The following is a 25783-nucleotide window of genomic DNA, read 5'->3' as shown; positions in this document are numbered from 1 at the left end:
AGTTAACTGGATCAACAGTTAAGAAATGATGCCCAGATGGTGCGACCTGATAAATTGACTGTTGCAAGCAGTTCATATGAAAATCGACACTGTTTTATTGTTATTCAAAACTTATCAAAAACGAAAAAGAAACACTTTTACAACACATTCATTAAGATAAACACAAAAAAGAATTATCCCGTTTGGATTGGCGATCCACAACAATCATTGTATGCCGCTCACTAGCTTCCGGAATGCGATTAACTTGCCGAACCTCTTCCATTTGTTTAACAGTCTAATAAAACGTGGCAACAAAAATAGCAGCAACCGGAAATCAACCAGACATTAATACAACAGCTCGTTCTCTGATGGAAGGATTTCAACTCTGTTTCTTCCTGATCAGGCAATCAACTTTGTCCATGAAAAACGGCCGCTGTTTGATGCCCTCCCGCTGTTGTTGCCGTTCGGTCACCAGAAGGTGAGCCGTTGTTAGGGCGTGAGGCGTCGGCAGAACGTGACCGATCCAGCGGCACAGCTGGCTCGATTCCATCTGAACGTCTGATTCGTTCCCCGTCACCTGTGCTGGCCCCCTAGCTGTGAACGCAAAAAGAGTCATAAAACATTTTAAACTTTGACGTGGTACGGTCGAGAAAAAAATGTATATACTAAAATAAAACGATAATTCATAAATTGACGCGGAAAAATGGTTAACGAATCAACATTACACTGCATAGCAGCGCTTTTTTCTTAAATGAATTTCATTTAATAATTTTAGTGAGCTCGACCTCGTTATCGGAAAAGCCCGAAAGGAGAAAACGGATAATAAAAAGAAAAAGGGAAGATAAATTGCTTAACAGACACTATAATGCTAACGTATCGTTTTGCCCATAAAGGGCTAATGATTGCATCTACCTATTGTATGAATCCTACAATTTTTCGCTTACGTGGCACAAGTTGCTTTGTGGGTATTTAAAGAAAGTCGGCGGAACTAGAAGCCGGAACGGTTTAACTTGTACGGAAAAAAAAAAGAAAACAATAATGACTTGTGGCAAATGGGTAAACGAGCCTACAAATTACACAACAGACATTCGGCAAACGTTTAACGACTCCTATTATTCTTTTACTAAGGCATTCTTCTTGTTCCAAAAAAAAAAGACTAGACACCTTTTGCTATTCATAGACCTTTCACGAGTCATTCGTCATTGCTGACAATCGATCCCTATTGTTGCGTTCCTTTCTCTTTTGCCAAGAGAGAACAAAGAGCTGTAGAAATAAACACGCGGCTGCGGCTAGAGCAACGTAATATAATTACGTACACGCCAGACAGAATGGAAAATTCCCCAAACGGATAGGGGTTTTATTTTTTTGGCTTCGTTCGTGATGGCCGACCTCTCCTTATCGGAACGAGGCAACAACAGATGGGCACTGAGAGAAACTAAGGAATGTTCGGGTCAAGGCGTGATTCCCTCCATTTCAAACCCCCCAAAAAATTGTAATGGGAGTGAACGTAAGAAGGGGGAAAAAACCTAGTCACGCCATGCGTTCTATCACGATCTTTCAACCTAGTTATTACACATATTTTCTCTATCCCCATTTGGTCGACTTGTTCAGTACTTGATTTGTCGGTCCGAGGATGCATAACAAAGGGACAAAGAAAGAATAGAAACAAACATGTGAAATAGAATGACGGATGACTTTGTCGGGTGCTCTTCGATTACTCTGTGTTTTGAACGCTGCGGACGTCCTTTTTTCAGAGAACGGATTTGGTCCGTGACTCCGGTCTAATACAATTCATTTCACAGTTTTTTTGTTTTTTGTTTTATATTTATTTATCGGTGTTATCCATCCGAGTCTCCTTTCTTCCCCTCTCTCTATTCCCCGATTGTAATGAGCAGGGCTTCGTTTTAAAAATTCTCCCATAGCTCATTGTTATTTTTCCAGCTGCATTTCAGAACCGATTCCTTCACCCATCCGTCGCTGCTGGGCCCACCCTTCCCCCTGCATTAGACGGTGCGATGGAATGCCTTTTCTTAAACCGAGCAAATGATCCGTCCCTTTTTTTTCCCCCTTTCCAGCACTTGTTCGGCCGTGACGACGGCGTTCCACGTGCACTCAGTTCCACTCAAGTGTGGGTCAATTGTTCGTCATTGTCACAAAAAGACGGTCAACAACCTTTTGTTACTCTTTTCCATAGCCTCTCGAATAGAAAACAGTTTTTTTTTTTATATATACGTTCCTAAATTGAAAGCGGACGCAGACAATTGTTCGCCCTTCCGCCTTCAATTTCCCAATTTCGAATGGGAGAATGAAATTGACCGAATGGAAATATCACGAGGGCGGATATGTATCATTTGCGGTAGTCTCATTCAAACCATTAGAATGAAAGCTTTATAGCACTACCGGCCACAAATGACTTCCCGCCGGAACCCGTAACCCTTTGATTCTTTCTAATTTATTATACAAATAGACATAAATTTCCTCCGCCTTTTATTCACCCCCTCTCTTGACGGCATTTGACTCTTCTGGTAGGACGACAACATACATGATCAACGATTCATTAACACAAGACCTCAATCTACTCTCGAACACGCAGCGTTATTAACGCAACAGCTATTCACCTTTCTGAAGGCAGTTGATTTTTGCTTTCCCCATTTCACAACCACCAAGTGCCTTCATCATCCCGTAATGAAGAATCGCTGAGGTCAGACGGGTCAGGAGCAATCCATTCTTCTCCTATTCTCATCCGCACTTTTTTTTTTCCAACCCATTTAGCTGGGATTTTTTTTTCTCCCCCCTCAAAACCACCACGACACCAAAGGAAGAATGAAGGGAGGAAAAAAAGGAGATTTTAATAAAAAAACGATGAAAAAAAAATCTAGACGGAGAGGTTCACCATCTGTTGTCGTTTTCCCACGGCTGCTTCTCGCTCCCCTTTTCGGAGACGAAACAAATTCTCCCTTCGTTTTTCTTATTCCTCTCTCGCTCGTGTGTACCTGTATACACGCATACCAAAGTCTTCGACAGGAACCCACGACTGAAAATCACTTCCAAAAGGGGCGGGATATCCCAACCTCCCCTTTACTTTAGCCCATCATTTTTTTTTTTTTAAACCTTCAATCTAAACCTTGAAAAAGGAAAACAAAATAAAAAATTCAAATCGCCTTTTAACTGTATGAGATGTGTGGATTCCCGGTGTGTTTCACTATTTGAGGGCTTGTGTTTCACACCGACCGATAGCGTCAGATTTTAGAAATAGAAGGGAAACTCGATAGCCTTATCTATTGCGTGTTCCCCCCACCTTGATTTGGCTTGATTGAATGACGTGTGCAAGCCTGTCGTTTACAGTCAATCAAAAAATAAATAAAGGAAAGCTTAATAGAGCGGATACTCACTGGATGTGGTGTCGGAGGCGGTGGTGGAGGCCAACTCCTGCGCTCTGAGACGTTGAAAAAGGGCCACGTGGAGAGAATCGATATATTTGATGGCTTCTTCGATTACTTGCACCTGTTTCAGGTGGCCCGATCAAATGAAACATAGTTAATTCATAAGAAAAAAAAATACTAAAACGCTCAGAGATACAATTTAAAGAATAACGAATTCCTATGGACATTTCGTCGTTCGCGTAGAATTCAATCAAATTTCAATATTTTTTCTTTTCTTTTACCTTAGAAACGCGAGGTTGTGTAGCGACGGCCGGCACCATATTTTTAAGTCTGAGGTATTCTTCTTTAGTCATCCGCCTTTGATTGCGCACTCTACGTGCCCGTCGGAACGCCGAGAAGCTCAACACCATTCCGCTATTGTTGTTAACGCTGTTGTTATTGCTGATTGCACCGTGATTCCACCTGCGTTTCAACAATCGCAATCGCCGGCGTTCACGAACAGTGGCGGCAGCTGTCGGTGACACTGCTCGTTCTCCATCCGATGACTCGGCGCAAGACATTTCTTTTTTGTACGGTTAATTCAAAGATCACTGAATAAAGTCGAAGGTGTGCTGGAGTGTTCAGGTGGGAATTTCGAGCAGCACAGAACAGACGTGGATGCGAAGCGAACGAAGGCTCACAGCCAACTGAAGGCAACAGGTTTGCCGCAATCGGTTGGCTTTATCTGCTCGTTGATGCCTCCGCCTCCCTTTTTTTTTTCTCTCAACTGTTTTCGTTTCCCCTCCCCCACGCGCACTCAATCCACCCATCGTTTTTTAGTTGAACACTTTTATGCTTTATGGCATTTCCTTTTTTACCCACACACATACACACACAGAACAGCATGAACCCTTAAGATTCTCACTGGACAGCCGTCATCATTATCGAGTCTGACCGTCTTAACTCCAAATGGCGTTACAGGTGCGTTTCAACAAATGAAATCCCATTTTAAAAGGGGAAACGACCAAATAAAAACCAGTCATGTTGTTTACGTAATCTGCTTACGAGATTTCATAGGGTAGGTTATTCGGTACGATTTTTTATTTGATCTTATCTTCCTTGTGAAGAATCCTCGGTAAAAATGTGCCTACGTGCACAATTTGAATCGAAGGTGCGAATGGGGTAGGCCGCCTTTAGTCTCCGCCTCGGGAGATACCCCATCATATCACGCTCGTTAAAGTAACACGTCAGCTTGAACACGACCGCTTTTTTTTTTTTTTATAATGCGCGATCAAATGGGCCATGTTATGTATAAAATAAAAAGAAGAAGCAACTGGCGCGGCGTACAGACGAAAAGCAGCAGGTCGATCCCCGGCTGGGTCTGGAGAAAAGCCTGAGAATCTTCTCAAACAATTTCGAATGCCAGCACACAGACACACGAGAAAAATCCATCAATTCGCTCACGGTCTGTTCTGCTGTTCACAAGACGAAACTGTTGCAAGGTACAACAGTAACAACAAAAAATTATGAATGACCGGCTGCTGTTCCTTCTTCTGCAATTGTCCAAATGTTGGCCCTTCCAATAACTCCATTATATCCTCCTACCTCGTCATTCGATTTACCTACTTTTTCTCTTGATCCACCAACTGTTCATCACAACTTTACCTTTTGTATCTATCATTTTCAGCGGGATGTCCATGAATCCGGGACATCAGTCACGAAAACAAGAAAGTTGCGAACTAATATTCAGAACCGAATTATTTCCAACAAACAAACAAACAAGAAGAAGGAAAAAACCTGCTGCTTTGCAAAGAAGAGAAAAAGAAATGTGTATGGACTCGATCGGCGACTGACCGCAGTCTGATTGGATTAATAACGTATAGGTACTGTGTACATATACAGACGGTGGAGCAAACAAGGTGTTGAGAACGCGGCCGTGATCATGTCCGTAAGCCACCACAGCACAATAGTCATCGTCGTTCAACGCTGGGACAGATGGTCGTCGAGTTCTTCGTTCAGTTATTCCTTTTTGTCGTTTGGCCACTGTTGTTGTTCAATTACACAACCAAACTCTACACCGTTGCCTCGAGTATCGCAGTCATTTCCAAACGAAGAGAGAAGAGAGAGAAAAATATTTATAATAGCGATGACAATCCAATCTACCGTAATGCCCTACAGAATAAAAGTATTAAAGAAAAGAAGGGAAAAAAGAGTTGGGTCTGTTTCTTCAGGCCCAGCACCGGCTGTTCTGTTTGTTTTTTTCTCAATAAAAAGAGAAACGAGGCAGAGAAAGAGAGACAGACAGATTCAATTATTGGAGAGTAGAGATTTGTCTTCTTTTTCAGGCCGTTGCTGGAACAACAAGAAAGTGTAACAACAACAGCAGCTCTTCGTGAATGCTAACTAGCGATTGTAGTAATCAACCAGCAAGTAGACCAGTTCACGATATGTCCACCGGCTGCGTAACGGCTGGGTATAATTCATCACGAAACGTTCTATCAAGAAAAGAAAAAAAAGGCACGAAGAACAAATAAAAATAAAAACGGAAGGACACCATAGAAAATATTCCCGCAATGGAACATCGTCTTTTTGTGTCTAGATTGTAAACGCACACGCAGTATATCCAATAGTGATGAAGACAGGGAGAAAAGTGCTTAATTGTGGAAGAACATTAACATCAAGCACCTGTGTGTTATGTGGTGCACGTACAAGGTATAAGAGCACGAATGCCAAGACTCTCACACGGGGCACGACGTGTGTCCGCTCTCCTCGCCCCAGCGTGTCTTGCATTTAACCACCTGGATGATTTATACACCAAATTCCGGCCGCGTTTGGTTCGAGAAGGGGCTTCACGCTGAGCGCTCCCGGCCCCTCTTTGTACAATTACATCTCACATATCCTCGAGAAATAAGATAGAACGAAAAAGACACTTAGTGTGGATGCCCTTTTTTTTCCCTATATCTTATCTGCTGGCCATTCGGTTGCAACCGTCGATGGTGGTCATCGAGCGGAGAAATGACGAACGGCTTCAACCGTGGGCCAAAACAACAACACGAGAAAAACAGTTGGCTTTTTTGTTGTTGTTGAAATATTTCCCTCTTGTTCATTGGCAGACTGTCAGCGTTTTGGTCCACGGTCAGATAAGAGGTAATAGTCTCTTTCGCTTCATTTTCATTTATAGAAAAAGGAAGGGAACCCGTTGAACAAGTGACGACTCTTCTTTTGATCCTTCTTTTTTTATTCTCTTGTGTCGTGAATGTTTTCTTATCGTTTTTTGGGACGGTTTGCTGCCGTTTGGTTATCAAATGAATGCCACTATACACAGTATACATCTGTTCCGTCCATGACGAACCCGTCCGGATGGCATTCTCTTCGCCTCTGAGAAATAAAAGACCTCGTGACGCTCTGACGTCTGAGTGAAAGTGACCACCTGTTATGTTCTCTAGCACCCCAACATCTTTTTCTTCTTCTTCTTCTTCTTCTTTCGACGAATAATACACAACGGCTGCTGCACACTTGCCGGTTACATTTTCAAAATGCTTGTGTATATCTAACTACACCGCGTGATGATGACCGGCCTCAGCCCGACGGCCACATCGGCTGGCCGTCTGTTGCTGTCAGCAGCAGCCGGGTGCTCTCTCGTCCGAATCGGAATAAGAAAAGTTGAGAAACTGAAAACAAAGTCAATAAAAGGAAAGAAAAAAGAAAAGGACAAAAAAGAAAAGTCAAAGAATAAAAAAAAAAAGAGACACCCAAGTCGATTCGCTTGGACTACGCTGAACCAGATAAAAAGAAAAAAAAGAGAACCTTTAAAAGAGATAGAACTTGTAGACGAAGGCAGGACCAAGAGAAATATGCGTAACAATAAAACCAATGAGAGATAAACGAAGAGGAAAAAAAAGAAAGAAAAAAGCGTGTCAGTGGTGGTGAACGTGATAATAGTACCTGGGCGGCTGTTTAGTTACTTCGTTTGTGTCGTTAAAAAACACACGAACACACAAAAAAAAAACACAACGCAACAAACACAGACGGATATATATACGATCATTAGAGTATACAATCATATAGACACGCATAATAGACGAGCAGTGAACGAGAAGCCTTGAGAAAACGGCAGATGCTGTGTGAGACGGGCGGCAAAGGCAAGCGGCCATGTGTTACGTACCTCATTCGCAGCGACATTAAGAACTTAAAGCTACTGCTACAAAACGGGCAAGGATAAGAGCCATTTGCGAAACAAAAAGTGAACTCGTTCTACTTGCAAGTCCAGATAAAAAAGAAAAAGACTCGAAACAATGTTGTGGACAGATGTGGGATTGTTAGCGATAGAAGCGAGGCGTCAAGGACGGACTTTGTCAATGCGAAAAAATGAAAAATTGTTAACAATACTACGTATAATAGTAAACTATCCAGTTGTGTGCTGTTGTTTCTTTCCTCATTTCACGTTGCGCACATGGTGCGGCACAGCCGCTAACAAAACAACACATTTTTCTCTTCTTTTCTATTTTTCGTGCGGGAGAACCACACCACAATGAATTGTGGAGACCGGCAGTTGGCCGGCTCGAGCCTACATTACATGAAAGTTTTCAGATTTTTTTTTTTTTTTTCGCTAGCAAGTGGTTAGGTGTTACATACAGTCTGTCCGCTGTGTGTGGGAGAAAGTGTGTAAACTACGACTTGATGCTAAGAAAAGACAGCAAGTGTCGTTAACTTAGATAGCTATATGGTATCAATATACCTAATACGTTGGGTAGAAGTGAAATCGCGGTCGGCGATGTCTCGCTCAGCCAACGCGCACATTTTGTTTTTGTGTCTCTATGGCTGCGTGCACCATATGGCTTCCAGCAGGTCGTCGTCATCATTCAATTGTTCCCAAGAACCAAAGAAATAGAGCTCCCCCCTTTTTTTGTTTTTCCAGTGATGCAATCTACTGATTTTTCGTTCCTGTTTTCTATTGGGTTGTTTACACGTTAGGTGAAAGCTAATCAGGTTGATTAAAAAAGAGGTCTGGGGACAACCATTTCACTCTCTTTTACTCGGTGCTCTAAATAAACTTTCCTTTTCGACTTGGCCTGAATTGCATCTGTCTTCGTGTCGCTTTCTCCTTCTGTAGACACATTCCGATCCTCTTACCCTCTCTAGATTGTGTCATCGTCAAGGCGACTATACAATGTGTCCATAGCTCCGAGAGAGCTCTTTCGCCAAGATGCCAGATGACAATTTCACATGGTAAAGAAAGAATGATCATAAAAAAAAGAAGCAACAAATACATTTGAGCAATGATCTTTTTTCTACCTTAATATTTTTTACGGCCTTGGTTTCTGGCCTGAACACACATACGATTCCATCTTAGCCGTGCGCGATAAAATCCAAATTGTCTCTTCTGCTGCTGCTGGACAGAATAATCTCCCTACAATATCGTTGCCCATCTGCGACCACCTACGACAGTTGGTCGCTATTTTTTCTCATTCTTTTCACCACTGATTTTTTTTTTTTTCGTTCCTACTTCTTTTTCCCGGGGAGGTTCAATCTGTCAGCAAATGAGACGGACCCGTTCTGTTTTCCTCAGAGGAAGGTGTATGCTCTCAAACGATGCGTTAAGACACCGAACCGTGAATCGACTCCAACAGCTTGGCTGATTTCAACAGAAGGGAGACGAACGGTAGCAGTTCAAAGACAAAAAGAGAGGGCTAAACAATTGAGAACGTCATGAATGTAAATGAGCCAGAGAGTTTTGAAGAGTATAGATTACAGTGTTACTTGCATTACGGCGGTAGAGCAGCCGGCGCATTTGTCTACATTTTTGAACGCAGAATATATCGCAGCTGCTGTTTTGTTTTTTTTCAAGTTTCATCAACGTCAGATTGCGTGACTTGTGCGTTCGTCCGCAGACTGTTATTCAAAGCTTAAGGCCAACAGTATCACGTTGTCCGCGGTGTTAGAAAGAGCGATGCCAAAAGAAGAAGAAGATTTATCGCAGAGGACTATTGTTTGAGTGCCGACTATTACATCCATATACCCAAGGTACAAAAGCCAGTGTCGAAGAGGTATATTTCTTTTACCGACACGCTCGCCCACCTTGACCGCCTCCGAAAAATGATGCGTGGTCATCACTTATCGTTGGCTGTCGTGCATTTCAACTTGTCCGGCTGTTTTGGAAAACCAAAGCAAAACCGCTGATTGCACATGCTCAAAACCTCAATGATGTGGTTATCATCTTTTCTTAGCATGTCTCGCATCACATTACAGAACAAAGTTTTCCCTTTCGTTACTGCGTAACCGGTAAAAATGAAAATAATATAGGTCAATGAAAACTCACATGGATATTATCAAGACATATCATGTTATGTACCTACGTACAGTCTATGAGCCAGGTGACGTGCTAGACAAGGTCCAACGATAAAACAAGTCAAGCGTTGAAAAATTTGTACGAAAAACTAATCACGCGTGACCGGGGATTACCTAACTGGTACGCAATATCCATTTCCAAGGCTATTGTTTTTACCTCCTTACATTTCGCCTAGCAACGCGGGTCTACTATTCACTTTGTCATTTTATTGCACGCTTGGCTGGATCGTTGGAGAATATTCAGTAACAAATGCACACGCAAAATGGAGTTAATTCTTTAATGTAAAAAAGATAGATCCAAGGGAAAGAAAAAAAGACTGGCGGGTCGTTGAAGCGAAGAACACCATCATATTTTTTTTTTTTTTACAAGTGGGAGTAGCTAACCAACCGATTCTAGACGAGTACTCCGTAGTCGCCATTAACGACAGCACTCACCGTCAAATGAAATGAACAAAACAAAACAAAAAGAAAATCAAAACACTGCTCGTGTGTGGAGAGAGAAATGTGCGAGATATTATTATTCCAAAATGAAATGATCCGTACATCCCACGTATACCGCAATAATAACACAGACCATTCAGATATTCTCGCCCCCCTCCTCATTCACCACCCACCCGACAATAAAAACCGTAAATTCCCGATAGGCTATCAACATTTTCCCGCTACCTAGCACCTAGTTACACCCCTTAATGTATACACACACCTATAATAATCGGGTTGTTTTCTTGGTAATGATGAAACTTTTTTTGTGAAAACAGATTGCAGCCAATGTGTTGTTGTAAAAAGGATGACCAATATAAAAGTTGGATATTACACATCGAGAGAAATGATGCGCCTCCGGATAAAACAAAAAGATTTCGTTCATTTAGAAACGGACGACAGATGATTGAGATGGTTCAATAAATTCAATACAATCGCAACGATAAACAAGAGAAATAAACTGTTTTGGGTTTTTTTCTGGATCAAGACAATTTCAGAAATGACTTTCAACAGCTGAAAGATTCTTAATGATCTACTGACGTACGTACGATGATGACGTCAACAGCACGACACGGTTCTGAAAGCATTTTTATCCGGTGAATAATACGAGCCCGTCGCGAATCGTTTAGAAAGTTGTTGGCGACCTGTTTTCCGGTAAGTTACCCGTGTCAAATGCTACGCTTCACACACTTTCATCCGCTAGCAAACATTTTGTCTTTATCCCCTAAATTTTGAATGACCAGAGCCATTGTCTTTTTTTTTTTTTTTTTTTGGTAACGGGTGTTTATTCATTAAAATAAAAGCACAAATAAAAAGAAAACGGTTCAAAACGATACTTGGCGAGTTTTCTGGCGGTTAAGTTGGCGTGTTACGACCCGCTTCATGTTCGGCACTTTGTGCGAAAACGTCAGCAGGAGGGATGTTGTTGCTGGACAACACGAGATATTAAACGAGTCAGTTGAATAGGGTGGACGTGATGAGCGTTCTCTCACGTCGCCCAGCTAGAACGAAGCAAACTGTAACAGCTTATACTTGAATGATGTTGCGACACGATGCGCTTTAAAATGTACGCGCAGATGATGGTCTGACGCAAGGTGGCAAGACAAACCCCAGATGGTTCGCAACGGTCAAAGTCCTTCTAATGAAAACCTTTTTCAACACTTGTACTTTTTATTCTTTCAACAGAAATGATGGCGAGTTCGTTGGGAACGAACGCTCGATTGTTCCGACAACCAAACAAGAAAAGCAAAACGACTTCAATTACGCAATATAAATCAAAAAAACGTCCTCATTCGAAAAAAAAATGGTTACGTAGAAACAAGTTGCCCATTGACGTCATGCTCGTAAATTGTGAACAGATATGTTCCCTTATTCGAAACCCGGATATAGTTTTACAGGGATTGAAGACAAGTCTGAGCCTACTGAAATATTCCATATCTTTCGTACATGTATTACGAAAGCTTTTGGCTAAACAACAAACAAAACACAACCCAACACTGGGGGAGGGGTTCTTTTAGGAAACGATTTAATTAAAGAATCACAACAAGTGACCAGTCTTTAAAGCGTTCCCCGTGGTCCATTTTTTAGGCAACCTATAAATCAATCATTGATAAAGCAATTTATCAATAAAAGATATTTTTGAAATAGAAAAATGTAATACCGCAGCTCTTAGCGCCTGATCTAGATCAGCTATTAGATCACCGACATCTTCCAGACCGACAGATAACCTTATCAAGTTATCAGTGATGCCTAAAATGGCCCGTTCTTCTGCACTGACCGAAGCGTGAGTCATCAGTGAACTAAAAAAAAAAAAGGGTAAAAATCATCATCGAGTTGGCTATTATCAAAATAGCGCATTAAACTAATGCCGTGACCGCCTTTTGTGAAAACCTCTTTTTGTATGCGTACAATGTGCACGATAAAAAAACAGTGTAAAAAAAAAAAAGAGGTAAAGCCTCTACTTCGTCAATTCCTTTGCATCAGCAACAAAGTTGCCTTGTTTCGGGCAGGGCGCATTATGAGCATTATGGCGTTTACGATGTGAATAGCGCAACAGGGGCATCAAGTGGCGTAGTCGTAAAAATTATCTCATCACTGTAAAGGGAATGAGTGTCGCTTTTCTTCTTTCCCACCTCTCATTTAGCTGCCGCAAGCAGCGGCACACATATGGTACCTTTTCCAGACAGCTTATTGAATTTTTGTTACAGCTTTTTCCCCCCTAACAAAAGCGGATACACAAACCTGACAAATTAGGCACGAAATCGTCTTTAGAAAAGAACGAGAAAAAAAAGCGAACAAAAATATCGACTGGGGCCCAGACCAGCTGTTGCGCATACTTAATCTCGAGAGCGTTCCAACAGACTCTGGCCGTAATACCGAGCAAGACATACGTATTTGAAGTTATGTAAGAAAAACTTACGGCAGTTCTGCTAAACTCTCGTATCCTCCCAAGCTTTCAGCCAAGGTGAACACCTTGAGTGCTTTGAAGAAAGCGCGAGACTCTGACAGTCCTCCTTTGATGTAAATGGTGATCATTCCGCTATGACCGTAACACTGTCGTTTAGCAAGTTCATGCTGCGGATGCGACGGTAGTCCTAAAATTGAGTCCGTCCAACCAATTCATTTAACTTGTCGCCAGAAAGAACATTAACAAAACAGTACAAATTACCTGGATGAATGACGCGTTCGATGCAGGGGTGGTTTTCAAGATAGCGAGCAACGGCAAGTCCGTTTTTCATGTGCTCCCGCATGCGAAGGTGCAAAGTTTTCAAACTGCGGTTGACCAGGAAACAGTCGAATGGCGATGGAACTGGTCCAATAGCTAAAAACCGCCAGAAGTTTCATGCATTAACAACCAAACGAGACGGCTAATTTGTATACCAAAATTGCTAATTATTACCGTTCTGGAGGAAGCGAAGACGAGTATGGACGTCATCATCATTCGTCATGGCGGCCCCCATTATGACGTCCGAGTGGCCATTCATATATTTGGTTAGTGAGTGCATAACAATATCAGCTCCGAGCTCCAATGGTCTCTATGCCAGCACAATAGTTACGGAAACAAAGCTGTTTAGAATAATTCTGTAGGTTTTATGAAAGAGCATAAAACTTTTTTTTTACCTGGAAATAGGAGGAAAGAAAGGTATTGTCTACAACCAAAAGAATATTTTCTCTCTTGTGAACAATCTCAGCTACTGCTGCAATATCAACCAGCTTCAAAGTGGGATTTGTGGGAGTCTCTACCCACACCAGCTGTGCGCAGAAGAATAATTTTATAATTAGCATCTGGTGTTTGACATGGATTTCTGATTACAAAAAAAAAAATAATTTATACGGGAAACACACCTTAGTATTCTCTTGTATAGCTTTTTCAACATTCTCAGGATTGGTGGCATCAACAAAGGTAGTTTTGATATTCATTCGATCAGCTACCTTCCTAAGGTAGCGATTGGTACCTCCATACAAATCATCCATGGAGACAATATGATCTCCTGCACTCAGTAGGTGAACAATAGTGGTCGAAGCTGCCAGTCCAGAGGCAAAAGTCAATCCTTAGGGAAAAAAGTGAACAGAAAAATGTTGATTCTATTTTTGTAGTTGCTTAGTTTGTATTCATACCATGTTTAGCTCCCTCAAGAGAAGCTAGCACTTTTTCAAAGGTAGTTCTGGTTGGGTTTCCACTTCGACTGTATTCATAACTCTAAAAAGAAAATTTCTCAAGGTTGTAAAAGCGCTGTAGTTAATAAACAGGTACTTATATTTACTCTGAATTGAGCTGGGGCATCCTGTTTGAAAGTAGTTGCCAGAGAAATGGGAAGAACAACTGGCATGGCATCCCATTGTTCTGGATCTTGTGCATCATGAATAGCCCTAGTTGCAAATGTGGGGTCTTGCTCTTTGAACCCTTCAGCAGACATTCTCCAACCTACTAATATAGCGCAGTAAAATACATGAACACAAGATTGAAATACTGCACTACTGTTTTACTTAATTAGATTATCGTTTTACAGGAAAACCATAGGTAAACAAAGTAGGGGCGTTTTTAAGCCAAGAAAAATACATCAGCTTCAAAGTCGAGGTCGATCAATAATATTGTTCACAAAACTTTGCTCTTGGATCACTTGAGTTTTGAGAATTCCATATTTAGTGAATGTATTACCTTTTGTACTAGACAGATAAAATGCAAAGTTTTGCACAACTTAGGCAATTCCTCCCCACGAGTGAACCGTATTGACACACGTGGAAAATGAAAGTGAAAAGCCCGACAACAGCTGCGTAATAGCTCTAGCTCACATTTTTTTTTTTAGATGCGTGTCTGCTAGACGAAGATAGAAAAAAGCGGCTATTTGATTCTATTTACTTCCCGATTTAGCTCAGTACACCGCTTCTAACTAGGCTTGATTATTAAATATATGAGAAAAACAAGACCATAAACGAGCATGAAATTCTATCTTGTGTTTTGATATTTTTATGCGGCTATGAAATTTGACCTTGCCCAGCGAAACCAAGGTAACTGAGCATGCGCTTCCGCTCTTTAAAACATTTCGGCACATGAAAGGCTTCTGCTTAGTGAGGAGGACGTATATCTTTTCCCGATGGTGACGATATATGATCATGTCAAAAATTCGATTGCTATAATCTACTCACTTACTTTGATAACACTGTCATTTTGACCAATGTAGCAAATGCAGTTTTTGTGAAGTGATTCACGTCATCACGTTCGAAATTTAAATGTTTAGCGGTTTGTTGAAATGTTCGTGACTGCGCATAACTGTCTGGCTCTAAAATATTATCTATTGTTCGCAGGTCTGCGGAGTAATGGCTAAATATATTTGATCAGTATGATATATACTTTCTTCTTTTAACGTAAAACCTGTCAGGAAGAAAAAAAACGGGCGTCACGGGTCGTAACTTTTCTTTCGCCTAAAACGCAGTCGTTTCAAGTATTTAACTCATGTTTCGTTTCCTTGTAACTTCGCTAAGAAAAACATTTCCCCTTTTCTCGACTGGGCCCACTTTCTTCAAGGGCAGCGGCTGTACCTCAATTTATAATACCCAATTTTAGCAGCGAAGGCCAAAAGCATTGTAAAGGAAGCCACCTATAAAAATTTCGAACGTCGAGTCAAACAATATCATTGTAAGAAATGTGTTTTCTTTTAAGGTAAACCGACCGGTAGAAACCCTTCGTTCTTTCTTATCTCCCTTAATGATATCTGTGGCGAAGGATGGGGCATGTATGGGACACAGACATACACGGAAAGGAAACCTGTCAGCGACTGCTCCAGAATAACCGCCCTCGGCAGCGTTAGAAACAGCGCGCTGTTCTTGAGTTTTACGTCACGATATTATAGCGAAACCTACCAATGCTCATTTGCAACTGCGCGCACAGTAAGACAGTATTTTTACCTGTGGCCATGACACTACCATGCAATACTAGCAACTGTTTGCGTGGTTGATAAATAGGGCAAAAGAGGGTTGCAGATGCTCAAGTGAATCACAGCGCGTATTCTAGGCCGACTAGATATAGGAGACCTATTGATTTTATGGATGACCCACATACGTATATGGCTACATACATTTCCTGCATATTGTACATTATTCGTAGCTGATGTAATTCGTTGTATGTAGAAAAAGAATTGTGGGTGTCGATTTGGACCATGGTCCGATTATTAGCTGCCTACCACACCTTGTTGGAGGCGGAAGATTAGATTAGATTTTGATGCCAAAATACCACCTGAAACATTTTTATTCCACTGTTTAAGTTGAGTTTTCCATGAAGACCTTGTTGCAGATGAGCTGTAGATGAGCGTTGTCCGATTGAATGATGATGTTGCTTGTTCCGTTGCCATTATTTAAAACCTGAAATGCGAACGTGAATGTTCCCGTGAGGAACTGATCCACGAATTGGAATTAATTCAAAAGATCCGAATCATTTTTCCAAAATTATTAGATGTTTTTAATGGCTAAAATTTAAGTACAACATTCATAAATTTTCTGTTAGATAATCGGCAAACAACGGGCCACCTATTGTCCAACCGCTCGACAAAAGTTAGCAAATAAAATTCTCGGTAGAAATTAATTTGATGTAAGGTGTGGTTGGATATTGAAAGTATGGTAAGAGTAACCAAAACCCTTGTTTAGGTGTTCTTTGTACGGTTTTCGGAAAAACCTCGACCATGTGCAATAAGAAGAGACAACTAACCGAACTAGATTTTCTAAATGAATCAGAAATACGGCGAATGTCCACAAGCATTGTATTGGTATTACGTTTAGACCCCACCTGTTTCATCGCCTGAAGTGGTTGCTTTTCCCTTTATCTCATCGACATTTACCTGTTTTAGTTTTTTTTCGTACCCTTTTTGTTTCGTCAAATTCCGAGAAACAGTAAATTTTTTAGGTAAGGAATTTGTCAGGACTTTGGAACTAAGGGAACGGGGGATCAAAAATCCATGATGGCCGCTTCCTTTTCTTTTTCTTCATTTCCATTTTCTCAGTCTGGAATCACATTTTTCAGCCTCTACCTCCAAGAGTAACTTTTGAAACGAGACGCTCTAAAGGATTTGAGAATATGAGAATTAAGTGCCATTGGCTATAAGAAACCGTAGACATGCAACTTTGTCGCCGTACGAACAATTACACGTGTAACCTTGTAAAAGGGTGTAGGGTTAAGTAAACATCAGCACCTGTTATTTTGTACAAAGTTGGAAAATACGTCTCAAATGAGCTCGTTTTTTATTATACTTACGCTAATTTACACTAACATGTGGCGATCCACATTTTCCTTATGTTTTTCTTACCTTTAACACACAAGAGAATGCGCGGTAGGATAGAACGCTAGTTTAGTAATTACGATGCCTCATTTGCAATGTGCTACCGCATGCCGTTGAAGAAGAAAAGGGATTTATTGTTACGACTTGTCGCATTTCACGCAGAGTTTTAAACCAACATGTGTTCTTATCATTAACAGGGACTTTCCCGCACTATATTACCAAAACTATAATATCAAAATACACTTAACGTAAATTGTAATGCTGTAACGTTGGGGCTACAACTTAATCAATGGCAAGCAATGTTAGGCACACTCTAAACATAAATCTTGTTCCTTGGTCCATATTCTTGTAACTGAATTGAAATCATTGGGATTCTAGGAATTACAAGATCAAAAAAAAAGGTAGAACATTTTCACGCTCCAGAGCTTGGTTTAACAAGTCTCAGACGTAACACAACTTGATCGTGGCTTTCAACACAACCGATAAAAATTCAAGAATTTTTTGAAAAGAATAGCGCACGTGAACGCTTTGATGCATAATCGGTCAAATCTGATTTTCCATTGGCGTCATAATCGCGTGTGCCACGGGAAACATTTAGTTTCGGGCATCTTGTTAGAATGACGACCGTTGAATTTTCAGAGCAAAGCAATAAAAATAAATCTTTCGTGATTTTATAGTGGAAGAAACGTTACATTAAGCCTTTGTCAACGAACACTGCACAATTTTCTCTTAACAGATAACTGAATAACCTGTCAAGGAAAGGAATGCATTGTAATGTAAATCGTCTTGTGATTACCCACATTGTTAGCCAATAATGTTAACAAATGCAACCACAGGTAACAAGTTGTTTTCTCCAAGAAAAATTCCCACAAGGAGCCATTGAAACAAAACCATAGTAGCAGCAAACATGGCTCTCGTGTAGCTAGCAAGATATAGGGGTATCAATCAACATTACAGCGAACCTATATAGTCGATGGGTATCATTAATTAGACCATAAATCTTGCCAAAAATAGCTTCATGAAAAATGTATCTTTACTGCTGCCTTGAGCGCTTGGTCCAGATCTGCTATCAAGTCTCCCACATATTCCAAGCCGACCGATAATCTAATCAAGTTAACTGGAACACCAAGCTGGTAACTTTCGGGCATAAGGGCCCTATAAAAAGAAAAGTAGATTACGTTTGTCCGTCTATATCAGAAAAAGCGAATAAAAAAGTTTTACTAACGGGATTTTCACCAAGCTTTCGTATCCTCCTAAGCTTTCCCCTAGAATAATAACTTTGAGGCGTTTGACGAAAGCCCTGCACTCGGGTTTTCCACCTTTAAGAAAGAACGTAATCATTCCGCTGTGGCCGTAACTCTGCCGCTTGGCCAGTTCGTGCTGCGGATGCGACGATAAACCTACATAGAGAAAATGCATTTGGATTAAATATCTCTAAAAGCTGTCTTATTCACTTAACCTGGATGCAGAACGCGCTCAATGCTTGGGTGATTTTCGAGGAAACGGGCGACAGCTAGTCCATTTTCCATGTGTTGGCGCATGCGAACGGGCAACGTCTTCATCCCGCGATTCAGCAAGTAACACTCGAAAGGCGAGGGAACGGCCCCGATAGCTAATTACATCCATGAGAAAATAGTTATATGATATAGTCACGCTTAACCGTTAAGGATTGCTCAATTTATACTTCTTTGAAGGAAACGAAGACGATCGTGTAGTTGGTCATCGTTTGTCAAAAGTATTCCCATCAACACGTCCGAATGGCCGTTGAGATATTTCGTTGCTGAGTGCACGACGATATCTACCCCAAATTCAAATGGTCTCTGTACATGTATATGAGCGTGAATAAAGGACACTAATACAGTTTAGTTTTAAAGAGAATCATACCTGAAAATAAGGCGATAAAAACGTATTGTCAATTGCAAGAAGGACGTTGTTTTTACTGCGGACAATGGCGGCGACTTTCTCGATATCGACCAGGTTCAGTCCCGGATTAGATGGCGTCTCCATCCAGACCAACTGAATGATAAAAACCATATACATCAAAGATTTATATAGAAGTCCTAAAGCTTTGAATAAAACAATGGGAGACAACACACTCTGGTGTTCTCGTTAATAGCTTTCTCGATATTGGCAGGGTCCGTGACGTCAACGAAAGTTGTTTTGATATTCAAACGATCAGCGACTTGTTTTAAATAGATGCTCGTTCCTCCGTAAAGATCCGTCGAAGAGACAATATGGTCACCAGGGCTCAGTAAGTTGAAGACAGTGGTAATGGCTGCCATTCCCGATGAATAAGCGAGTCCGTATTTTGCTCCTTCCAAAGATGCCACTATTCGTTCCACAGTGTTTCTTGTTGGATTATCCAAGCGGCTATACTCGCAACTCTGCATAATGTAGCACATCATTTTTTATTTTCACAAAATAAATATCAGAAACTTTTAGGCAACAATCTGGGGGGAGATGAATGAAACATCATACCACGAATTTGCCGGGAGCCTCTTGTTTAAAAGTGGTCGATAATGAAATTGGCATGACAATGGGATTACCATCTGACCATTGTTCAGGTTCCTGAGCAACATGAATGATTTTAGTTGCAAATGACGGGTCTTGTTCCCTGAACCCATAGGTGGAGGTCGTAGTAATCAACCTACATCAAAGGAAAAGTTATGCGTATTAGTATAAATCACACTCTAACTTTGTGAACGGAAATCTCTTTGAATAAAACCTGAACTTTGAAAAATTGGCAAACTTTTTCCCAATCTTCAACATTCTCCATGTTTGTCTTGCCAAATCCATCGTGAAACTTGTGTTGGAATTGACTGATCAACTAAAGAGGAAAGTCACCAACCGTCTTCCCAAACTTTTGCTAACACTGTAATCAAGTAAGGCGTAGTTATCTTGGCGATAGCGCGATGCTCAGCTTTAACACGATGACATGCAATATGACATTTTAGCTTCTAAAGAAAAACTCTTTTCTCTCTCTCATTTTCTCCTAAAAACTAAAGCAACCATTTATTGCAATAACATTTTTATCTCATTCTTGCAAAGTCCATGTGCCACAAGGACAGTCAAGATCACGTCCTTTTTTTTTTCGGTTGGTCTAGCCAGTTTGTTTTTTGTTTTCCCCACAACATCCAATCGATACTCGTGACGCTGATGTGCTCAGAGACACAAGAATGTGCGCGGAAGCACTCTCTCGCCGCATCCCTTTCACGACCGAGAATTATCTCCTGGGATGTGTAAATAAACAAGTCGGAAATGGCTATTTAGTAAGGGCAATTTTATATGCGGAAGAAAACGGTCTCTTTTCATTCTGCACTGGTGGTTCATTTATCTTGAGCATTTCTATAGTCAACAGTCTAAAAATCGATGAATGACAGAGAAAATTAATTAATATTTCCCAATGCAGCAATCGAGACTGTTAGGCAAAGGCCCGTTAGAGTCTATTAAGGAGGTGGTGTTACGCCGACAGCTACATCTTTTGATGAATGCTCAAATGGATATCTAACGGCTGAACAAATAACCTGTAATTTACTACACCGTAACGTTGTCTCTCCGATCTCCAGATGTTATCCAACCTTTTGAAAAGAAACACCAACAGCTTGCGTAGTGCTTTTTCAATGACATTACAGCATTTAACCAAATAGCGAAGATGATTCAGGTCATGATCGAGAATAATAAAAAGCAAAATCAAATTAAGAGCGAAAAGTTTACCCAAGCGTGACGATATTTTGACCTTAATGGCACGGATTCACCGACAGACTCCACGGAAGCGAACATAATGTGATCTTAATATCCTGCTGTCATTGCGTCAACGCCTTTTGCTCTTGTTACAGATGCAACGGCTTCTTACAACTAAGAGAGACATAAAAATTCGTATTTTTATTCTTTTTCCATTTCTGTAGGTCTCGTTTACATTGCTAGTCACATAGTGTCCTTTGCCCTACATTTTCTTGTTGTAATCAACCTAATGTCGTAACGGTGCTGCAAATTTGGCTCGGATTGCAGTCAGGGAAAAAGGCAGATTTAACGCCTTTTTCCTTGCCGAATGTCTCGAAGCTTGTTTCAACTTTATTTTGAACATATAGTACATAAATGAGACGCATTGTTAGTTAATTAATGTCCATGATGACCACTCGGTTGGTTGGACTGGAGAGAAAACATTGCCGACAGGGTAAAGACAAGTCAATAACACTATCCAGAGCCTCTAAGTCAAGGCGTGATAACGCTTGATTAAAGCAGTTACACATCTGGCAACATGAATTTAATTGACAAGTCATTCAACCTCTATTATGTTAGATACGTATACAAGGGAAAATGATGAGGCTCAGTTTAGTGTTTTTCAAATCAAAATGGCTATGTAAGTGCTTGTATCCTTGATCGAGGGTTCGAGAAGAAAAAAACGTCAGATGTGTAATGAAACATTTGCTGGAACAGTTATCCACTTATTCACGAGAATAGCTGTCCATCCACTTTTTTCCCAAAAATATGACTGTAGCAGCTTGGCTTCTTTCCTTTGTCGGCACAAATGTTCACAGCCGGAAGATTCTAATGATCCTTTTTCACGCCTACATATGCAAGTCTTAAAATCTAAATCAACACATTTCGGTTGCATCATTCTGCTGTTTTGACAGACAGCTTATTTTCTCTTGAAAATTTAGAACAAAAGTGCCCTTCTTTTTATAATGGTTTATACTTTGTATTTTGAGTAAAACTTTTTATTTTACTTGTGCCTATCCGGTTGATGAGATTACATTATGTCCTTGGCTGGATGCGTCATCGTAGCAGTTGTTGCCAACATTTTCTTATTAGGAGTACATTGAACGGGTGTTTAGCCAATACGACGTTTCATCACGACATGTTGGGCTCACTGGCCTTTTACATGTCAGCAGATAAATCGAATTCACGTTCGGGTCCGTTAAACATATCTTTTTCTTGACACATGCTACAGTGTATTTTTTTGGGAACAGAATTGTACACAGATCTGGGCGAAATGGAGACCAACAACAAACAAGATTTGCCGTTGGCACAATCTAATTCACGCAGCAATTTTTTTTCTTTTTAATTGAAGTTTGCTGATAGACTCACACCGATATGTTCTATAACCTATGTTTTTTTTTGTAACAGATTGCCTTCAAAAATTCCGTGACGATTGGAATTTTTTTTTTTTCTGATGCGAACGCTGAATTGCCACCGATGGGATGTTGGAAGAGGTGACAATTACAAAGACGTCACCCACCCTCTCCGAAACAAGTGAGGAAAAAAAAAAGTGATGTACATGTTGTGTGAAACACCGCAACCAAACTGGTCGAACAAAGTGAAATTTTAGACTAAACGTTTGAACTGACTTGAATGAAGTGAAACGATGAAAAGATCCGTTATGAAACCTGAATCAAAACGTTAAAGAACTCGAATGATTCCAACCCATATGATTTACTGACAAATATTAATTCTATTAGAACCAATAAGAAGAAAAAGTTCTTTTTTTGTGTGTTGAAAAAGACAAAAAAAATAAGAAATAAATACAAATGATGTTAAAGAGAGCCATCTAAAAATTAGCACAATATAAAAACAAACTTTCATTAAACCAGTCTAACTTAACAGTCCCCAATCAAAATTGAAAATCATCAACTTGCGCCATTCGGTTAAAGCGCTGGAATTGGATCTTGTAGGAGAGCAATCTCCTCACAGATCTTTAGTTTTAACGAAAACTATTAGTGGAAAAAAAGTACTATAATGCAACATTGAAACTAAAGAAGTTTTAGTTTTTTTTTTTCTTCTGACAATTGGAAAATTTCGCGTATAGTCCCAAACTCGTTACATTTTGACGCGTTTGTTACTGATGTCATGACTTAGTTTTTCTTGTTTTAAATTTTCTCGACCGTCAAACCGAATGATGAAAAGTGTTTGTGTTGGATATTCAGCACTGGCAAGCGCCGGCGTTGGGGGCAGGAGTTTGGTCCGTCAATCGCGTTCCTTTTGATGAGTTCACCATATTGGGATCGCTGTCTAAACTCTCCGACATTTTGTCGCAAATGATGTCAACCAAACGTTCAAACACGGCCTAATTGAAACGATGAAAGGGCGTCCTACTTTTTTGAAGAGTTAAAATTATTAAACGAAACTCACCTTGACGTTGATATTCTCTTTGGCCGATGTTTCGAAAAATTCCAAGCCAAGTTGATCGGCCAATTGTTTACCTCTTTCATAGGAGATGACGCGTTCATCTTCCATGTCACATTTATTACCTACTAAGATGACTTGGGCGTTATCCCAAGAATAAGTCTTGATTTGGGTACACCTGTGTAACGCAAGAAAAATTATAGCTTGTAGATAAACGTGGCTTTTGAAACAAAAGTACTCACCAATCTTGAACGCTGTTGAAAGATTCTTCATTGGTAATGTCGTACATCAATAAAAATCCCATAGCACCGCGATAATATGCTGTTGTAATGGTTCTGTATCGTTCCTGGCCTGCCGTATCCTGTAAGAATAAAAATTTCGTGAATTGAAACTCCTTGAAAATTTTTATTTGGTTGAACATTTGTTGACTGAGAGGCCTCTGGTGTTCGTCTTACCCAGATCTGAAGTTTCACCCGTTTATCCTGACGGAAGACGGTCTTGACTTTAAAATCGATGCCGACGGTGGAGACGAACGCTGATGTGAACGAATCATCAGCATAGCGAAACAGGAACGATGTCTTGCCCACACTGCTATTTCCGATGATCAACAGTTTGAACATGTAATCGAAATTCTGGTCAGCCGCATCCTTTTGCCATCGGTTGTCTTGGCCCACAGACATTTTAACGCCGCGTTGCTGGCTCTACAATCCTAAGGTTCAGCAACTACAAAGGAAAAAAAAATTTATTGTTCACGAAACTAGTAGGAATGCACATAGCCTTTTCGGTCGCTTTCTTTTTCAAAGGCTCGGCTGCAATCTAGAACAAGTACCGATCGATATATCTATGTAAGAAGACAGACAGAATAAAAAAAAGGAGGGGGAGATTTTTTCCGTCCAAAACCCATGGAATCAATACTTATTTTTCCTCTGTACACATAGGGAAGGTATGACAGTTATCCTTTCTCTCTACATGCAGCATCTTTGTGTAAAGGGATATCAGCATTTTAGCAGTGACCAGAAAATCCAAAGCGTCGTCGAAAGGATAGTTTTTTGTAGCTGGCTTCGTCAACTCGCCGTGGTTTTGTTTTGAGAATCGAAACGTTAAGATAACAAGAACAGAATGGCAACAAAATTGGATTTTTCCGCTTTCTATTGATCTATCTACACTGACGAAGGAGGAAAGGAAGAGTGTTGACGTCACGAGATCTCAAGCTGCTGGTGTTACCATCGATTAGTTCGAAACTTTCGATAGATGAGAATAAAAGAAAAAGTCGTTCTACAATCGAAAGCCTTGTGGTAAATTAGATTATTTCTCATTTTATACATGTGGTTAGTTCTTTTATTAATTGGTAAGTCTTTAGCGTCATCTTGCTGGGGTATTGATTTGTCGCCGTTTAAAACGAGCGGCCGTGATATAGAACTCCTACTGGTAGATGGCGTAGGCTTCAACAATCTCCATAGCAATAAAAATTTTTCTCGTCTAAGTGAAACATGTTGTCCTCCCCCATACGAATCAATCTTGCTTATTCCTGCAAAATCAATTTTGTCGTCAAATATTAATTTGTCAAGGCTGGATTTAACAGGAAGAAATCGTGGGCGTTTTGATTCGACGCGCAATCTCGTTCAAAATTTACGACCCATGCAAATGAAGCTCGGTAGAATCGACCGTGCTTTTCACGCATTCGTGCAAATGGCTTAAATGAAAGGAAGTGAAAGGTATAGCTCTTAGGAACTTTGTTGGAAACTATACTTCGACGGAGCGAACATGATTCAATAAGAGCGGCAGAAAAACGTCCCTAAAACGAAGAAAGGAGCAATGCATTTGTGATCGAATCAATAAAAAGCAATATCTTGCACTGAGAGCACGCCATGAGCTAATATACGGAATAAACTTGCAGCTGTGCGCCATTCTTGTTCAAATCAAATCCTACACCGGAAAATACTGTAAGACCCTCCCATTTGAAGGGAAAAGAGAATCCGTCGCTGGCCAAGTCAACGAACTCGAAAGCGAACTCTCGCTCGATACTTATTGATTCACTTTGACTGTTTTTTTGTAAATGAATCATTGTCACAGTGGCGCCACGCAATATAATTATTTTTTTCTTAGCCTATTTTTCCCTCAAAACCAATCGTATCTCGTTTCTGGTGGCTAAACAATAGCGGATAAAACGCACGCTTCCTGCACGACCCGTTCCCTCCCCACGCTCAGGTCCCGCCGCCATACTTGTGGTTGCATTGTGCCTATGTTTGCTTAACCTCGTACAAACAGATAGCACACAATCAATACAACAGAAAATACAGGGAAAAATGGATTGAAAATGGCATTTTAATATGTGATATCACTGACCTGTTAATGATTCTTGAATTTCCAATCCACTTGAATTAATGGTCACACTTTGACAATTTGTTCAACGACAGAAAATTAAGCGAAAAAATTGATGAGCGTAGCACTGCAAGTTCTAATAGGAGAGAACCCAGTTTTACGATTGAATTCACAATCTCTCGTCAACCAGGACAGAGTAACCGAAACTGTTGGATTTTTATGACAGTTTTTCGCTGTTTTAATTTCTAGAGCGCGTATGGTTTAATCCCTGATGGTTACGCCGTTGCACCGGCGACTGGTCGGGCAAAGGGTGTCGTTTCCCTTTCCCCAGCTCTTCTGATATAAAGCTGCATATAAACGCCCGTTCCCCAAAAGTTTGGTACGCTTCTGTTCAGAAAC

The 25783-nt window shown here is 40.6% G+C and overlaps 4 protein-coding genes across 9 annotated transcripts; all 4 read right to left on the bottom strand.

The window, feature by feature from the left end:
• Positions 1-71: 71 nt before the first annotated feature.
• On the bottom strand, positions 72-5113 carry LOC116917314. Its single transcript, XM_032922768.2, has 3 exons — positions 3644-5113; positions 3372-3483; positions 72-573 (listed from the first exon to the last, which is right to left on the bottom strand). The coding sequence occupies exons 1-3, from the start codon at positions 3920-3922 to the stop codon at positions 359-361; spliced, it is 606 nt and encodes a 201-aa protein (XP_032778659.2). The 5' UTR covers positions 3923-5113; the 3' UTR covers positions 72-358.
• A 32-nt stretch (positions 5114-5145) lies between these two features.
• Positions 5146-14489, bottom strand: LOC116917283 (cystathionine gamma-lyase). 5 transcript variants are annotated; one of them, XM_032922727.2, is made up of 10 exons: positions 14329-14488; positions 13934-14097; positions 13788-13869; positions 13515-13720; positions 13290-13421; positions 13069-13204; positions 12838-12990; positions 12589-12763; positions 11830-11968; positions 11597-11761 (listed from the first exon to the last, which is right to left on the bottom strand). In XM_032922727.2, exons 2-10 carry the CDS (start codon positions 14084-14086, stop codon positions 11753-11755), a joined length of 1185 nt encoding a protein of 394 aa, XP_032778618.1. In that variant the 5' UTR covers positions 14087-14097; positions 14329-14488; the 3' UTR covers positions 11597-11752. The 5 variants fall into 5 exon arrangements, with proteins under 5 accessions (XP_032778621.1, XP_032778618.1, XP_032778619.1 ...); XM_032922728.2 differs by having other exon boundaries at positions 13934-14094; positions 14329-14473; XM_032922729.2 differs by lacking the exon at positions 14329-14488 and adding an exon at positions 14157-14301.
• Positions 14490-17594: 3105 nt separating this feature from the next.
• On the bottom strand, positions 17595-19832 carry LOC116917273 (cystathionine gamma-lyase). 2 transcript variants are annotated; one of them, XM_032922707.2, is made up of 9 exons: positions 19665-19832; positions 19418-19586; positions 19036-19323; positions 18824-18955; positions 18624-18759; positions 18399-18551; positions 18165-18339; positions 17976-18094; positions 17595-17904 (listed from the first exon to the last, which is right to left on the bottom strand). In XM_032922707.2, the coding sequence occupies exons 1-9, from the start codon at positions 19733-19735 to the stop codon at positions 17891-17893; spliced, it is 1257 nt and encodes a 418-aa protein (XP_032778598.2). In that variant the 5' UTR covers positions 19736-19832; the 3' UTR covers positions 17595-17890. The 2 variants fall into 2 exon arrangements, with proteins under 2 accessions (XP_032778598.2, XP_032778597.2); XM_032922706.2 differs by having other exon boundaries at positions 17595-17901; positions 17977-18094; positions 19665-19830.
• A 2036-nt stretch (positions 19833-21868) lies between these two features.
• On the bottom strand, positions 21869-25723 carry LOC116917310 (ras-related protein Rab-3). Its single transcript, XM_032922764.2, has 5 exons — positions 25409-25723; positions 23518-23785; positions 23305-23423; positions 23069-23240; positions 21869-23003 (listed from the first exon to the last, which is right to left on the bottom strand). The coding sequence occupies exons 2-5, from the start codon at positions 23740-23742 to the stop codon at positions 22860-22862; spliced, it is 660 nt and encodes a 219-aa protein (XP_032778655.1). The 5' UTR covers positions 23743-23785; positions 25409-25723; the 3' UTR covers positions 21869-22859.
• Positions 25724-25783: the final 60 nt, after the last annotated feature.

This window comes from Daphnia magna, linkage group LG2 (genome assembly GCF_020631705.1).
Source record: "Daphnia magna isolate NIES linkage group LG2, ASM2063170v1.1, whole genome shotgun sequence".
NCBI classification, from domain to species: domain Eukaryota; kingdom Metazoa; phylum Arthropoda; class Branchiopoda; order Diplostraca; family Daphniidae; genus Daphnia; species Daphnia magna.
This window is presented reverse-complemented; position numbering and strand designations above follow the sequence as displayed.

What these genes read in the sequence shown, in the direction of transcription:
- LOC116917273 (XM_032922706.2), bottom strand. Translation starts at nt 19,735, where the DNA reads ATGGATTTGGCAAGACAAACATGGAGAATGTTGAAGATTGGGAAAAAG. An exon ending in GAAAGCTTGGTGAAAATCCC is followed by an intron (nt 18,095 to 18,164) that starts GTTAGTAAAACT and finishes TTCTTTTTATAG; the next exon opens with GGCCCTTATGCCCGAAAGTT. An exon ending in ACCAAGCGCTCAAGGCAGCA is followed by an intron (nt 17,902 to 17,976) that starts GTAAAGATACAT and finishes TCGACTATATAG; the next exon opens with GTTCGCTGTAATGTTGATTG.
- LOC116917310 (XM_032922764.2), bottom strand. Translation starts at nt 23,742, where the DNA reads ATGTCTGTGGGCCAAGACAACCGATGGCAAAAGGATGCGGCTGACCAG. An exon ending in GGGTGAAACTTCAGATCTGG is followed by an intron (nt 23,424 to 23,517) that starts GTAAGACGAACA and finishes TTATTCTTACAG; the next exon opens with GATACGGCAGGCCAGGAACG. An exon ending in TTCAACAGCGTTCAAGATTG is followed by an intron (nt 23,241 to 23,304) that starts GTGAGTACTTTT and finishes TGCGTTACACAG; the next exon opens with GTGTACCCAAATCAAGACTT.
- LOC116917314 (XM_032922768.2), bottom strand. Translation starts at nt 3,922, where the DNA reads ATGTCTTGCGCCGAGTCATCGGATGGAGAACGAGCAGTGTCACCGACA. An exon ending in CACAACCTCGCGTTTCTAAG is followed by an intron (nt 3,484 to 3,643) that starts GTAAAAGAAAAG and finishes CACCTGAAACAG; the next exon opens with GTGCAAGTAATCGAAGAAGC. An exon ending in CGCCTCCGACACCACATCCA is followed by an intron (nt 574 to 3,371) that starts GTGAGTATCCGC and finishes TTGCGTTCACAG; the next exon opens with CTAGGGGGCCAGCACAGGTG.
- LOC116917283 (XM_032922727.2), bottom strand. Translation starts at nt 14,086, where the DNA reads ATGTCTGCTGAAGGGTTCAAAGAGCAAGACCCCACATTTGCAACTAGG. An exon ending in TTCTTTCCTCCTATTTCCAG is followed by an intron (nt 13,205 to 13,289) that starts GTAAAAAAAAAG and finishes GTGCTGGCATAG; the next exon opens with AGACCATTGGAGCTCGGAGC. An exon ending in GAGAGTTTAGCAGAACTGCC is followed by an intron (nt 11,969 to 12,588) that starts GTAAGTTTTTCT and finishes TTTTTTTTTTAG; the next exon opens with TTCACTGATGACTCACGCTT.